Source organism: Trichosurus vulpecula, chromosome 1 (genome assembly GCF_011100635.1).
Source record: "Trichosurus vulpecula isolate mTriVul1 chromosome 1, mTriVul1.pri, whole genome shotgun sequence".
In the NCBI taxonomy this organism is placed as follows: Eukaryota; Metazoa; Chordata; class Mammalia; order Diprotodontia; family Phalangeridae; genus Trichosurus; species Trichosurus vulpecula.
In genome coordinates, this window is record NC_050573.1 from 278344909 (window position 1) to 278361759 (window position 16851).

At 39.5% G+C, this 16851-nt stretch overlaps 1 protein-coding gene across 1 annotated transcript in view; it reads right to left on the reverse strand.

Moving 5' to 3' along the window:
• The window catches only part of TTPA (alpha tocopherol transfer protein), a 38551-nt gene extending 23373 nt beyond the window's left edge, over positions 1–15178 (reverse strand). Inside the window, exon 1 of the mRNA XM_036752449.1 lies at positions 14559–15178. Coding sequence (XP_036608344.1) covers positions 14559–14765 — 207 coding nt within the window. The 5' untranslated portion in view covers positions 14766–15178. The remainder of the gene's footprint in view (positions 1–14558) is intronic.
• Positions 15179–16851: the final 1673 nt, after the last annotated feature.

A 16851-nucleotide genomic window follows, 5' to 3' on the forward strand; every position in this document is an offset into this window, starting at 1 on the left:
GCATATTTGAGAGGTGTTGCAAAGGTAAAATCAACAGGCTCTGGCAACAGATTGGATATTGGGGGAGGGAGTGTTGGCGAGGTAGTGAAGAGTCAAGGATGACATCTAGATTGTGAACCTAGGGGACTGGCAGTATGGTAGTGCTCTGGACAGCAATAAGGAAGTTTGGAAGGAAGGAGGCTTTGGGGGAAAGACAGCAAGTTCTGTCATGGACATGTCTCATTTAAGGTGTCTTCTGGACATAAGGCTGTTGGAGATCTGAGACAAAGTCAGAAGTCAAGGATAAAATAGGAAGGTCCTACAGGATGATAGATTGAGAATTAGAAGGGATCCTTGAAGTAATCTAACCCAATCCTCCCATTTTACAGATGAGGAAACTAAAGCTGTATGAGATTAAGTGGCTAGTCCAAGATTACACAGGTAGCTGAGTGTTAGGGCAAGGATTTGAAGCCATGTTCTCTGACTTCAAATCTAGCTTTCTAGTGGACAGATAGAGTGTCGGGCCTGGAATCAGGAAGCCTCATCTTTCTGAGTTCAAATGTGGACTCAGACGCTCACTAGCTGTGTGACCCTGGGCAAGTCACTTAACCCTATTTGCCTCAGTTTCTTCATTTGTAAAATGAGCTGGAGAAAAAAAATGGCAAACCAATTCAGTATCTTTGCCAAGACAACCCAAAATGAAGTCATGAAGAGTCTGACACAACTGAAACAACTGAACAACAACAAAAGCAATTCCTCCCAACAATGAAATTGTGAAGACAAAAAGAGAAACAATTTATATGAGGAAGAAATGGAAAATTTGGGGCAGCTAGGTGGCATAGTGAGTAGAGCACCGGCCCTGGAGTCAGGAGGACCTGAGTTCAAATCCGGCCTCAGACACTTGACACATGTACTAGCTGTGTGACCTTGGGCAAATCACTTAACCCCGATTGCCCTGCCAAAAAGCAAAAAAAAAAAAAAAGAAATGGAAAATTGCCTAAAAAGGCCTATTTGTATTAGTTGGCAAGAAAGCAATCAATCAACTGAAATGTTTAAAAGATACGTAGAAGATGGAACCAAGGAAAGCAAACAAGATAATACACAGTGGCATGGTACTCTACTGGTGTAAAGCTTGAAATGAGTTGAGGCTCTAGAGAAAAGCTAAGGACAATCACCTATAGAGCAAAGAGGTATTTAAAATGACTTGCCCAAGGCCCTCTAGAAAATTACAGGAAGAGCCAGGATTTGAGCCCAGGTCCAATCACTCCAAATCAGTTTTGTTTTGTTCTTCTCTCCATATAAAAGTATTATATGAAATTAAGTAATAATTAATAAGAAAAATGCAAATTAAAAGGGCCCTAAAGTTGCATCTCACACCCAGAAAATTAGCAAGGATGTCAAAAACTGTAGTCAGTTTCTCATCTTGTAGAAATACAAGGGACTAAGGGAACAGAATGTTGCATACATTGGCAAATATGGTCATTTTAATCAGTTGTCTTGGCTTAACTATTTTTCTTTGTTATGAGAGGGTTTAATGGGGGAGAGGGTTTAAAGGTAGGAGAAACAGAGTAGGAAATGTCCAGAAATGACTAAACATATGATGTATAAATATACGTAAACATAAAAGTCATCGATAATATCTATTTTAAAAAACCAGAAGAAATAAAAAGCAAAAAACTGGCACCTAGAAGTTAACACAACACCCTATGTAAAGTTTTCAAGACTAGGACGGAGAATAGTAATAATATCACCTCTTTATTTCCAGGTGCTATGCTTCTCATAACATGATTTCTTTCTTGGGTGCCATGCCGTACTGCTGACTCACAGTGATCTTAAAGTCTATTGAAACTCTCAGATATTTTACAGATGAAATTCTGTCTCAACATGCCTACCCCATCTTGATTTTTTTACCTCAATACATTTTATATAATTAGATTCACTTTTGATGTTCTAGCTTGTCAATATTTTTCTGAATGTTCAGTGTGTTATCCATTACAGCTTTATGTAATCTGCACATTAGATTAGCATGATATTTATACATTTATCCATGTCAGTGACAAACATGTAAAATAGAATAGGGTTTCTTTTCAAAAGAGGAGAGAATAAAACTTAAAAACTATATAGATCAGTGAACCTGACTGATTTCTGGTAAAATTCCAGAAAATATTATTAAACATATGTTTAGTGGATATCTAGAAAAGGAAGCAGTGATCACAAAGTGAGTATGGCTTCATCAAGAAAAGGTATTATCAGAACCGACAATTTTTTTTGCAAGGTTACTAACCTGGCTTGTTATTGTTAAGTAGTTTTTCAGTTCTGTCTGACTCTTCATGACCTCATTTGGGTTTTTTTTTTTTTTGGCAAAGATACTGGAGTGGTTTGCCATTTCCTTCTCCAGTTCATTTTACAGTTGAGAAAACTGAGGCAAACAGGGTTAAGTGACTTGCCCAGAGTCATACAGCTAGTAAGTGTCTGAGGCCAAATTTGAACTCAGGAAGATGATTCTTCCTGACTCCAGGCCAAGTACTCTATCACCTGTACCACATAGCTGCCCCTACTAAACTGGTAGACCAAGAGAATTCAAGATTCAGAAGCAAAGAAACATAGTAGAACATTTTTTATAAACCCAAGGACAAGAAGTCCTTATTGGATAAAGATTCCCTAGTCAAACAAAACTTAGGAAATAGGAAAGAAGTATGTTAGAAATTAGGTTTATATCAACATCTAATACTATATCCCACAATAAGCTCCAAATAAATACATGACCTAAATATAAAAAGTCATATCATAAAAAAATTTAGAGGATACCCCACATATTCCAAAATATTTATAGCACCACTTTTTGTGATAGCTAAAAATTAGAAAAAAAGTACATGCCCATCATTTGAGAAATAGCTAAATAAATTATAGCACATGAATGTAGTGGAATATTACTGTGCTGAAAGAAATGATGTGTGTGATAAATACAGAGAAGCTTAGAAGGATCTATCTATGTGAACTGTTACAGAGTGAAGTAATCAGATCCAAGAAAACAACACACACAATAAGTACAACAATATAAATGAAAAAAGAAAGAAAGAAAATCCTTCAAATTAAAAGTAAATGTAACAAAATTATAAAGATCCAACAGGACTTAGAATGAAGAGATATGAGAAGGCATCCCTAACCCACTTCTTTGTAGTGGTAGGAAGTCCACAGAGATTACACATTGCTCATCTTTTCAGACTTTTTCAATGCTTAATTTTATTTTTTTCCTCTCCAAAATATTCTATTTGTCATATGGGATGGCTCTCTGGGGGAAAGGAGAGAGAAGGAAGAAGGAGGGATACATGGGATGCTATAATGACATAAGAAACAAAGTATCAATAAAGCTTACTTTAAAATATTAGAGAAGAGGAAGGAGAGCCCTATCACAGCTATGGTTAGGAGAAAATATTCTCTTTTTTATTTAAAAAATTGTTTTTATCAGCCCAAACTCACCTTCCTGCCCTCTGTAAAGGCAATCAGTGAATGAGAAGATCTTTCCCCCCCATTCACTGGGCTTTGGGGGTGGGCCTCTCAGGGTCCTTGGGGGAGTGGCTAGGACTGGAGCCAATGGAAGCCTGTGGTGAGAGGAACTTGCTGAATGGTTGGAGCAGAGCTAAGAGGCAGCTGGAGAGGCAGTTGGTGAGAGCAGTTAAGAGCTGAAGGAGAGAGGAAGCAGTCAGCTAGCTGGAACACAGCTTGGAGATTGCAGCAGAAGCGGCAGCGACGGTGGCGGCAGGAGCTACAAAAAGCAGGACTGCCCCTCGTGGAGACCGGAGAGTGCTGAGCAGGGGCTGGAGGCCAGTGGGTGGTCTTCTTGCTGGAGTGCCCTGGCATTGGGGGGAAGCACCAGTATGGCTTGGCTTACTGCCATAATGTTTTTCTGTGGCCTCCTGGTCACTATTGTGAGATGGGCATACTGGTTTTGGAAGGTTCTTGCCAGGATGTCGAATTGGGAACACTGGTCCGTGGGTCTGCTACTTTTGAGTTTCAATAAATGCTTTAACTCCTCTGCCTTCTACTTGGAGAAGTCCTTATATCCTGCGATTCTGGACCATTCAGGCATATTCATGGTTATCTTTGAAGTCATGAATTCTGCCTTACTAATATACCCTCCCATGGGAACCCTTTCCCCAAGTGAAAACACAAGAAAAACAAAACCCGCTGCAAACATGTATAGTCAATCAGAACAAATTTCCACATTGGCCATGCCCCCCCCAAATATTTGTCTCATTCTGAATTCAATCTCCTACCTCTCTATCAGGAGGTAGGCAGCATGCTTTATCACTTGCCCTCTGCAATTGTGGCTGGTCATTTCACCAATAAAAGTTCAGCATGATGGTATTCCATCACATCCATGCACCACAACTTATTCATCCCTTCTCCAATTATGGGCACCCCCTCAGATTCTTATTTTTTTTTTTTGCCATTTCAAAAAAACTATAATTATTTTTGTACGTCTTCAGAGTTTGTTTTGCCTTGGCCCAGTCCCTCCCTTAACGTACTCTCCCTCTAATTTCTCTTTCCTGCTTCTTCCCATGCCTTACTGAATGAAATGTATCCTGTACCCAATTGTGTGTGTGTGTGTGTGTGTGTGTGTGTGTATTCTTCCTTCTTTTGGCCATTTCAGATGGGAGATTCAAGTGTTTTGTTGTTCACTTGTTTTAATCATGTCCAACTCTTTGCGACCCTAGAGTGGTTTGCCATTTCCTTCTCATTTTACAAGTGAGGAAACTGAGGCTCATTTTACAGATGAGGAAACTCAGGACCAACAGGGTGAAGTGACTTGCCCAGGGTCACATAACTAGTAGGTATCTGAGCCTGGACTTGAACTCAGGTCTTCCTGATTGCAGCCCCAGAGCTCTATGCACTATAGGTGTTTAATAAAAGCTTATTCCATCCACCCATCCCTACTTGCTACTGACTATTCTTCCATCAGTGGAAGGAGTGCTGTATCTGGACTCATAGAACTAAATCCTGGCTCTACCACTCACTACCTGCGAGACCTTGGATAAGTTATTTCACCTCTCAAAGCTTCAGTTTCTCCATCTGTCAAAACATGCCATAGAACTGTAAAACCTCTAAGAATTCTTCCAGCTGTAAGTCTCTTTTCCTTCTTCTTATTTCTTATAGAATCATCTCACCAAGGTCATTACTTTTATAAAATATTGACTCAAGGTGGTAAAAAAAAACCACCCCGAATTATGGTCAAATTAAAGCATCCCCTAAGTATTTCAGACCACGATCCTCATCTAGTCCTCCTCTAATGGACCAAGTAGAAGGGACGGGCAACAATCCAGAACTACAGTTTTTGGATCCTTTTAGCCAATAGATAGACAAAAGAGATGTCATTCATGAACTAGGCAACTGCTTACAGTGGGCTGATGAACGCCATGGCCACAGAGTGATTTAGTGTCTTCCGAACACTACCTGTCCTCCTGTGAGCAGGAGGCAGCCGTAAGTGATTTTGTCAGCAGCCTTACCTCCTGTTCACCTTCAATGATCATCTTCCTCAACTGAGATTGCAGGCACATCTCAACCTATGTCTCTTTTCTTTCCTTCCTTTATGTTTAGTCGTTAAACAAAGTCTGTTGGGTTTCTCAAAATTCGGTAGCACTGCCAGACTATTACAGCCCTCCCCAGGCAAAAGGTGTGAGCAAGGTGCTTTGGCCTCCACAGTCATTCTTCTTCCCCAAATCTCAGCATTTTTTCCCATCACCTGTCCCCCATCTTTGAGTTCTACCTTTAAAACAAACAAACAAACAAAAACAAAGACTCTCTTCCCTCTAAATGTTGACAGTACCATCATCCCCCCAGGCACCAAGGCTCATAATCTAGATGTCATACTTTACGACTCACTCTCTCTTACCCCCATATCTAACCTGTTGCCAAGGCCCATCAATTCCATCTTCACAACATCTCTTGAATACGCCTCCTTCTCTCCTTTGACATAGCCACTATCCTTGTTCAGGTTCTCATTTTGTCACACCTGGCCTACCACAATAACCTGCTGGTTGGTGCGCCAAGGCTCAGCCCTAGGGTCAAGTGCCAAAGATAAGTGGATTAACTTCCATAGGGACAAATCAATCCCCACACTAGTCTATCCTCCATTCAGATGAAGTGTAGGTCTGATTGTGTTACCTTCCTATGCAATAAACTACAATAGCCCCTTATCGCCTATCAAATATAAAATCCTCCACTTATCACTCAAAGGCATTCATAACCTGACCTGTTCCTAACTCCCTCCTCATCTCCACCTCTTTATTCCCCTCATTTCCTTCCAGACCCATCTACAATCACATCTTCTACAGGAAGCCTTTCCCAATCTCCCCCTTAATCTTGTCTTCCTTATGTTGATCATTTCCAGTTTATCCTGCATATAGTTGCCTTTATGTTGTCTCTCCCATTAGACAAAGTTCCTTGAAAGCAGAGATTGTTTTTTGCCCTTTTTTGTATCCTCAATACTTAGCACAACACTTGGCATTAATTAAGTGCTTAATTAACATCTAACAGAGACTGATGGCTAAGGAAAAAAAAAAGTTTTAATCTAGGGAGGCAAAAGGAGGGGAAACAGAGCCATAGGGAAGTCAACTGGCACGATTTTTTCCAGAAGCAAAGACAGTAACGATTTGTTTAATATTTCAAGGCATGAAGCATAAAGGATGAGAGGTGGGTATGTACATGGTTTTAGGGAAGACATTCCTGAAGCCAGCTAGATAAATCTGCATTCATTCAATCAAGATGATTCAACCCCTAGTGGAAGATCCAGAAACAGGTAGAGTAACTTCCACGGAGTTAGGCTACAGATTCCAGAAATTTGGTTCCTGGTATTAGCCCAAGGTGGAAGTAGCAAGACAGGTGGTAAACTGGCCTGGAGAAATGGCTACAAGGCCTGCTCTGGGACAGGAGGACATAACACATTAGATAAATTCAATAACCTGTAAAGTCCCTTCTAGTTCTAAATCTGTGATCCTATAGCATGATGCATCAAAATAACTCCAGCTATTATCAGAGGAAAATGAAATGAATAATAATGAATTGACAAGCATTTACTAAGCATCTACTATGTGCCAGACACAATATTTCAGATAAAGAAGACAAAAATAAAACAGATGCTACCCTCAGGTTAAAAAAGAGTTTTTCAATCATGGTATTCCATTTAATGAGAATTACCCTCACTCCCAAATTATGCAAGTGAAATGAGCTAATATATACTATGATGATGTTGTGAAACTCTGAGAAATGAGGGGAAATACAGACATCTTTCAGGGCATTATGTGTTTGGCAGCTTCTGTTGGACCACCATGAGGGTGCCTTGTATAAAGAGATATTTCCTTAGTCAGTGCAAATGTAAAAAATCTATATATTTCTTATGGTGTTCAGTTGTGTCCAAACTCTTTATGACCCCATTTGGGGCTTTTTTGGCAAAGATACTGGAGGGGTTTGCTATTTCCTTCTCCAACTCATTTTACAGATGAAGAAACAGGGGTTAAGTAACTTGCCCAGGGCCACATAGGAAGATGAATCTTTTTTACTCCAGGCCCCAAGGGCTATCTATTAGGCCACCTAGCTAGCCTTCTTATGGTACAGAAATAAAATACGTTACCAATCCTTTTCTGGAGATGTAAGGTATAGCCAGGATGTATGGGGTGTTCAGGGAGGACTAGCACCTGTGGTGTGAGGTTGCCAAGCCGTTTGCAGGGCTGTTTACCCATATTTGGTGTCTACTTGGCACTCAATTCTCATCTATGGCTCCAAGAAGCTGTAGCGTGCTCAGTGGCCACACCCTGATAAACTTTCTAGGCAAACAGGTTAAACCAGGTTGAGGGAAACAGATGGGACTCGGACTCATTAGTAAGATGGGGGATGTCTACCCCAAACATGTGAAGACTTCTCTCAGCAGAATGGGCAGATGAAAACAATTTGTCCCAACAGCCATGAAGGAAGCTGAAACAGGTACTATGTAGAGTGCTTAGAGCTTAGTCAGACATTGAAGAGGCCAACGTCACCCACTGCATCCTGTCCCATAGCCAGTTTTCCTGACTTTCTTATTGCCATTGGACTTTGATGACTTTGGAAGAGAGAGTGAAGCTAATGACTTTGTGCAACTCTGCTTCACTTAATTCATGCACAAGTCAAGACATCATTGGTCCTCTTCAAAAATGAAGTATAAACAACAACTTATAGCCAAGCTGGATCAACATCGTCCATTCTCCCCTTCGTGGTTTCAAGAGAGAGAGATGAGGGTGAGAGGAATGGAGGAGGGAAGGTAAAGGAGCTCATGTCAAAAGGCCTTAATCTTCTCAATTGGATCTATGGTTTACTTCAAATAGAATCCTTTATCAAAGGTGTAATCTCCAATGATGACATTTATTTCTAGGGGAAAATTCAGTCTGCTTTGCTACAATGTAACCCACTTTATAATATAATGTCCTTTCATTTTTCAAAGTGAAAAGCACAGCCTGGACAAAATAGTGACCAATAGCATAAGATCTAGCACAGAATTAGAAACAAAGTCACAGGGTACCTTCACCAGCCATGCTGCCTTTTTTCAACTATTGAATGAATAGACATGCCATTGCTGGTACCTTCCTTCCACAAATGGAAAAGCCTAGTCTGTAATGTTTTCTTTTCCAATAATTGCTAGATAGAAAGTTCTAGTTCAAGAAAATAAATTATTAACCACTGCTGAGCAACTTTCAAATAATTCAGTGAACAGGCACAAAGGGAGAAAAATATTGGCATTGCATGAATGTCCTTTATTGTGAAGCCTCTTTGCTATGATGAAAAATAAGTAAACAATCACTTAAAATGCCATTTTGTTTTAGTTATTTGTCCTTTGTACATGAGGATATTCCTATACTACTCTGTGAAATCACTCAAATATAACAGAAAGTCTAATTTATTTAAATGGAAGATTTCTAGTTAAGGTGGAATATATGAAAGTGAGGGCAGTTTAGGTAAGCAAAATATGCAATATTTGGAAAGGCTGTATGGAAAACAGAGGACTGAAAATTGATTTCTGTGGGAAAATGTAGAAGAAAGGAGAACTGTTTGTGCTGGAAAAATCAGGGCAGGGGAATTACTTAATTATCAAGCTTGGGAGGGGCTATATAAATAATGGTCAGCTGATGCTTCCCATGTATCCTGAAGACTATAAAATTTGTTTCGAACTATAGTGGGGAACACTTAAAGTAACACTTTTTCAATTCAATAGAACTCATGATTAAGAGAATTGTGATTCCTTGATATTTTAATTTAACTACCATACTTAAAAAATCTTTAAGCAAGTGACATGTTCTAATTACTTACTAAGAGGTATAGGGAGTCAGGGAAAGAAAAGAAAAACAAAATTGTTTTCAAACTTTCACCTTTTCCCTTTTCCTCTCCTTCAGAGAAAAGCAAAGAGAACCATTCAAAAGCCTTGATTCATTTCCAGTTGATTTGCGACACAGTACTTGCTTCAAATTAACTAATTGCTTCCTGGAAGACATAGTACAATAGCAAATGTACTCTCATGTCACATTTTTAGCCATATTTTTGGATTAATTAAATAAATCATGCAGAAAATATAACATGGAGATTTTTTGTTGTTGTTAAGTCATTTTAGTTATGTCAGACTTTTTGTGACCCCATTTGGGGTTTTCTTGACAAGGATACTGGAATGGTTTGTCATTACTCCAGCTCATTTAACAGATGAGGAAACTGAGGCAAACAGGGGTACATGCTTTGCCCAGGGTCACACAGCTAGTAAGCGTTTGAGGCCAGATTTGAACTCACAAAGATGAGTCTTCCTGACTCTAGGCCCAGTGCCCTATCCACTGTACCACTTAGTTGCTTGTAAGTGCTATAATGAATGATAGTTATTTAGAGTCAGAGGACCTGGATTAAAAATCCCAGGTCCACTGTTTGCTAGCAATATAACCTTGGGCAACTCTGAGCCTTGCTTTTCCTTCCTTTGTAAAATGAAGAGGGGCTGGAGGGAAAGGCATCAACTAGATGTCCTTTAAATCTATTTGCCGCCCTGTAGTTGAATGAAACAATTGACACAATCTTATTTGTTGCTAAAGCTGCATGCCAGCAAAGTCTTCCTTCAGTTACCATTTCCTTTCCTCATCATTTTTCTTTATGACCACCTGTAAATGTAGATCAATGTACTGGAAACGTATCTTTAAATGTATACTGAAAGGGCATGGCATGGTCCCACAAATTTAAATCCTGATACTGCCGCTTACTACTGATATGACCTTGAACAAGTTATTTATTCTCTCTGGGTCCCAGTTTCTTCATTTCTAAAATAAGGCATTTGTTTAGAAGACCTCTGAGGTCCCTACCAGTTCAAAGTCTATTATCAGATGATCTACCCACACTTGGATCCCATCTTCTTATCGATATGTCGTTCCAAGAGCCATCCTGTCTCTCTCATACATCTTTAATCAATTTTTCTCCATTGGCTCCTTCCTCTCTCAGGTATCCCCAATCCTAATTTTTTTTAAGCCTTCTGTTAACTTTCCTATCTCATCTAACTACTATTTCATCTCTCTCTTCTTCCCAAACAAATTTCTTAACAAAGTTGCCCGTATTACATCCTTCAATTTCCTCACAATCTATATTCTACTTATCTTTACTCAACCTGGCTTTAGCCCCTACCATTCTATTAAATTAGCTTTCTCAAAAGTCATTAGGGACGAATACTCATGAAATAACACCCATATCACCACTCCCCTCCCCCTCATTCTCTTATTGCTGACAAAATTGTTTGTAATGCAGTAGGGGATAAAGTGCCTGCCCTGGACTCAAAAAGATCTGAGTTCAGATCTCTACTCAGACATTTATTTGCTCTATATGACTCTGGGAAAGTCACTTAACCTCTGTCTGCCTCAATTTCCTAAACTGTAAAGTGGGAATGATAATAACACCTACCTTGCAAGGTTGATGTGAGGGTAATATGAGATATTTGAAAAAAGTGGTAAGCATGGTGCCATAGTAGGTGCTATATAAATGCTTACTCCCTTCCCTTAATAATTATTTCCTTATGCATACTCTTTTTCTCCCTTGGCTTTAGAGACACTATATTCTCTTGGTTCTCCTTCTTTTCTAAACTACCTTTTCTCTGTTTCCTATGTTATCTTCTGTCCTTTTCGCTACACTGTACACTACCTGTTCACCAAGTCTGTTACCAGCCCTCTGCTCTCTTTTTCTCTCTTCAGACTCTCTTCTGACAATGTAGGTCCTTTGGCCTAGCACCTATCAGCAAATTGGGAGTTCCTTGGATCACCCCTGTTATACATGCATACAAACATATGTATATGTATATAGATAATCTCTCTCTCTGTCTCTCTCTCTCTGTCTCTCTCTCTCTCTCTCTCTCTCTCTCTGTCTCTCTCTGTCTCTGTCTCTCTCTCTCTCTCTATATATATACACATATATATATATACATGTATATATATACACATATATATATGTGTGTATATATATATATATATACACACACACATATACATAGACACACACACGTAAATGTGTGACCCTTTCTAAAGGTACAGACTCACAGTTACAGCTACTTTTAGTACAACTCAACCTGGATGTCTGATAAGTATCTCAAATTCAACATGTTCAAATTCCAAACTTATTAGTATTTCCCAGAAATCTGCTCTTTCTTCTGACTTCTCTGTTTCCTTCAGTGGCACCAGCATCCACCTAATTCAATTAAAACATCATTTATTAAATACCTACACTACATGCTAGACATGTACACTACATTAGGAGCTAGGTGTTACAAATGCAAAGATTAAGTAGTCCCTGGCGGCAAAAAGTTTACATCCATCCCTGGGGGTTGATGTGAAGTGGAATATAATATAATAAAAAGTAAATAAAAGATATTTTGAGAAGGGAGTGAGTTCTAACAACTATGAACAGCCCATGAACTTAAAACAATTGATAACTATGTCAATAAACTGGTTTCCTTTGTAGTCCTATGTATTTTATTTTATTCACTTAAAAAACATTATTCTGAGAAGGGGTCCATAGGTTTGACCAGGCTGTCAAAGGGGTCTAAGACACACACAAAAAGGTTAAGAACCCCTGGCCTAGGGGGATAAGGACAGTAACTATTGCAGTACTCTTGAGGAAGGTCACCATGGACAAGAAGAATGGTCCAAGCCTAGACATTTTACAAGCAGACAGGTACTAGGAATGATTTGGAAAGAGTATTGAGCTGAGGTGAAATGTAAAATATGCATTAAGTAGTTTTTCGGATTTCTTTGTTTATTCTGATGGTTCAATAATCAGCCTCTCAGAAGAATCTAACAAATTATGCAGTTACTTAACCTGTTTTAAATCATTTTGTTAAGGTATGCTATGACTCATTTATGTTTAACATTGTGCGTAAATAAATTACCTGCCATATACCTGCCTCATATTTTATAACGACTACCTTTTCTTCCTTTCCCTTTTATGAGGAAATCCTAGACATGAGCCATAACATAAGTTATGTTTGTTTCCAGAGTACCAGTAAGAGAAATGGGGTGTCTAATAAAACAAAGATTGTAAGAAATGGGAGTCTAAATTCATCTCTTTTTTTCCAGGTTGATCAACAAGGAGTTGACCTAAATAATTCCTTAGTTATTGTTAGCTCTAAGAGAGAGGATGCCAAATTATCTATAACAGACTTAGAATTAATAAGATCTGAGACCTTGAAGAGATCTTCAATATCATCTTAGCTATCCTCAGTTTTCTAGATAAGAAAACAGGTCAGAGAGATCAAGGGAGTGGAGCCTGAACCAGAATCTACGTCTTTCAACTCTCAATCTAGTGCTTGTTTAAGCCATTCCCAAGTTTTCTCCCTTTGACATTAATCATTTCCTAATAGTCCATTTCTTTCAGTTAATCTGAAAATCCCCTCTTCTCCTTTTCCTTATATTCTTTTTACATCTCCTTGCTACCATGCCTTGGAAACACAGAGGGAATGTGACTCATTAGAAACCATATTTTAATATTCTGTAATCCAGCTGCCCTACCAGTGGTTTTAAACTAAAAATAAAAATGGACCCTTGGGGGCCACATGTTGGCTTAGAAAACCCACAAACTAGCATTACCCATGTTGTACTGTATTTTTAATAATTTTGTTCAACATTTCCCAATTATATTTTAATCTGGTTCCTACAGCTCTGAGGAATTTTGCTGCTACATGTGGGTTGACCCATCTCTCCATAGTCAGCCTTCCTTGAGCACTACATATCTCTGTGATGGACACTAATGGATCTGGACCAAGAATTAACCCGCAGAGTAAAAATAAAATAAGAAGAAACAGAAAAGAGAAAAATCAAATTGTTAAGCCTTAAGAAAAACAATAATCAAAGTTTAATACAAATATTGGCAGAGGATAGGTGACACTACCTAGAAAAAAAGTCTGTCTATGTTCTATGCAAATATTATTCTACCTTCTTACATTTGCAATGCTTTTTCTTTTCTTTACCATAACTGAGTGTAAATTTCTGAAAATATTTGTAGGAAATATACTAGAGAAAAAAATAGGAAATTGTTCACCTTCCAGATTTGGTACAGTATACCTAATCTGAGTAATGACGATTCCCATTAAGAAGACTCACCTCCATCATTTCCAGTGATGTCATATTCCTTCTTACACCATCTATCTATAATGCTCTCAACCCTCCAGTTCCTGACTCCACTTTTCATATTGTTAGCCATTCACAAAAAAAATCAGAGTATGGTACAAAGTAATGAACATTTTGAGAACTCTGCTCTCCCTTAATTGTAATGTAACTGACTCCCACCAACTTTTAATTTGGAATTCAATGTATTGCTCTAACCACCCAGGATAAAATTCAAGTATTCACTTTCTCCTCTCGTGTGGGAAAACTTTCCCCCAAACTTCCTCATAGACACACCTCTTTCTAAGAAGACTAAGCCTAGGTATATCACCGAGTTTCAAGAGCCAACAATATTGCTGTTGGGCAAAATAAATACATACATATATACATAAAAATAAATTAAAGTCTTGTGTTAACATTATCTGGAACCACTTGTAAATGTAAGAGTCAAAGCTCTTAAGCAGGGGTTCTTAACCTGGTGTTGATGGAGGGAGTCGTGGGTGAATTTTAAGGGGGTGTGTGAGCAAGAAAAAAATGTCTTTATGTTAAATAAGTTCTAACTGAAATTTAGCATTTCCTTCAATTAATTAAAAACATTATTCTGAGAAGGGGTCCACTGGCTCCACCAGATTGCCAAAGGGTCTGTGACACACAAAAAAGGGTAAGAGCCATTTAAAAATCCCACCTGGGACAGCAAGAGAGGTAAGAGATCAGATTTCTCCTGGGTACGTGAGAAGTACCCATTCCCCACAGATGCCCTCGGAGCATTTTCGCTTCTCCCAAGGTTCATCTCCTGTCCCACTCCAGATTCTGCTTTCTCCTCAGGCCATGGCATTCAAAGGATGCAGACTCCGCCTGCGGGGCATCCAGGGAGTCTCCTCTGTTCCCGGGAACTGGACAACTTCCTTTAGCTAGTCCCCGCCCGGCTGTCTCGGGTCTTACCTTCCAAGCCAGGTCCAGGTCAAAATCCCTGGCGCGAAGAAACCTCAGCAGGAAAGCGTCCGTGAGGGGCATGGGCCAGTTCTGGCCGTGGTCCGCTTCTGCCCGCCGACGGAGCTCGCTGATGCCAGGCTGCAGCAGCGTAGAGGTATCGGGTAGGTCGTTAAGGAGCTTCCCGCTGAGCCCCTGCTCCGACCGCTCCAGAGCCATGCTGCTGGCGCCTGCGGCTGCTGCTCCTGGCTCAGAGCTGCGGGACGCAGAGCAGAGACTGCCCAGCCACTGGAAGCTGCGGCTGCAAATTTAGGGACGAGAAGGGCGGCGGGTGCCGCTGCCTCTGCGGCCAACCCATCACCTGCTCCTCCTTCAGCAGCCACTGCCAATCCGGACAACCCACACTCAGAAGCTCTGACGGGGCTCACGCTGCCCTTGCATAACTGGGTCTCTTGGATGGCGCTTGGATTCTCTTTACCCTCCCGGTGCCAGACGGGGAGTGCCCTAGATCAAGGGTCTTTGCCCAGCCTCCCTCTGGAAATCGTTGCCAGCTTGCAGTGCCGGTTTCCACACACTTGCATTCACAGAGAAACGGCTTCAATGGGACCTTTCTGTTCAATGCCTTGTTTTTGCTAATAAAAAAAAATAAATAAAAAAAGAAAGAAAGAAAGAAAAAAAAATGCAAGGATTCCGAGTATAGGTTCATTGATCCAAAAGACAATGGTTAAAAAGTTTTACTAGACTTACTGGTTCTGGTTCTCATTGGAGGAAATAAGTAATTTAAAAATATCAATAGTAAGTCTACGGGATTATAGGATTTAGAATCGGAAAAAACACTGGAGGTAATCTATCCAACCGAATCGTTACACAAATTAGGAAACTGAGACCCAGACAAGAGAAAGGGATTTGTCCAAGGTCACACAGTCAATAAGGGGACAGAGCCAGGACTAGAAACTACCGTCCTCAGATTACTCTAAAATGGATGCTGACTCCCTTCTTTTTGTTTTTTGAAAATGAAAACAAAAATGCAGGCTATTTCCTTGAGATTATTTTAAGGATCTGTTTTTAAATGTCAATCAATTTAGTTTGGGTTTGTAAACTTATTTACTGAAAAATTTGTGCCAAGACAAAGTTTAAATTCCAGGGTCTCTTAGGCAATGCCTGTTTAAGTATTTTTCTCAAACTTGCTATCTTTGTTTTCACCCTGGTGAAAACCCCATTTGAAGTTTTCCTAGCAAAGATATTGGAACATTTCCTTCTCCAGCTCATTTTACAGATAAGGAAACTGAGGCAAACAGGGCTAAGTGACTTGCCCAGGGTCAAACAGCTAGTGTCTGAGGCCAAATTTGAATTCAGGAAGATGAGTCTTCTTGATTCCAGGCCCAGCATTTTATCTAGGGTGCCCCAGGATAAATACATAGTAGACAGGAAGTCAGAACTTGGTGAGGAATACATGGAAGGAAGAGGTGATGATTGACCTCAGAACCCATAATAAAAATCTAAAATAGCATTTCTGGGACTGGTGGGATTAGGAAATGAGATTACAAAAGGAAGAAAAAGTAAACAGTCAAAAGACAGACCCATGATTTGCTTTTAGAGCTACTTTGTATCTTAAACTTCAACAATAATTTAACTTTGGTTATTAGATTAACATGGAACAGTGATCATCAGTTAACCGTATCTAAGGTTTTTCAAATTCAGCTTAATGAGAAAAATACTCACACGATATTTCTCTGTTTGGCAGCTTAGTAAGAAAAGTTTCTTTTGCTGTAAAGTTGAGTCTTCGCTTAACACTCATTACCCCAAATCAAAAGCTAATTATCAAATAGGTTAGTCCAATCTCCTAAGTGCCTCCATAAGAAAAAGCATTAACATTTTATTGATGTATAAGAATGCCTATTGTCCATATTATGATGCAATTACACGGACAACCTAAAGACATCCATCATCAGTATGTATATCTTGGATAGCCAGCATAAAATGGACAACAAAGTGAGCTCAGGATTGAACAGGAGGAAAGGAAATCACTTTTTAAAAAAAGTGGGATGGCAACAAAATGCTACTTTAATGCTCTCAAACTTTCTCCAGAAACAAAACCCCATCTTCATAGTATCAATATTTTCCCAGTGTTATAAGACCACAAGTCATAGAACATTATTACACGCCCTGAAGTTCCCTCCAATATGTTGAGTGCACTCCTCGTGGCAAATTTATGGGAGTACATGGGTAAGAGTGACCCAAGATGAGCAGTCACGGATGGCTTATAACCTGCATCATTAAAGAGACATTCCACGCTGATGAGATC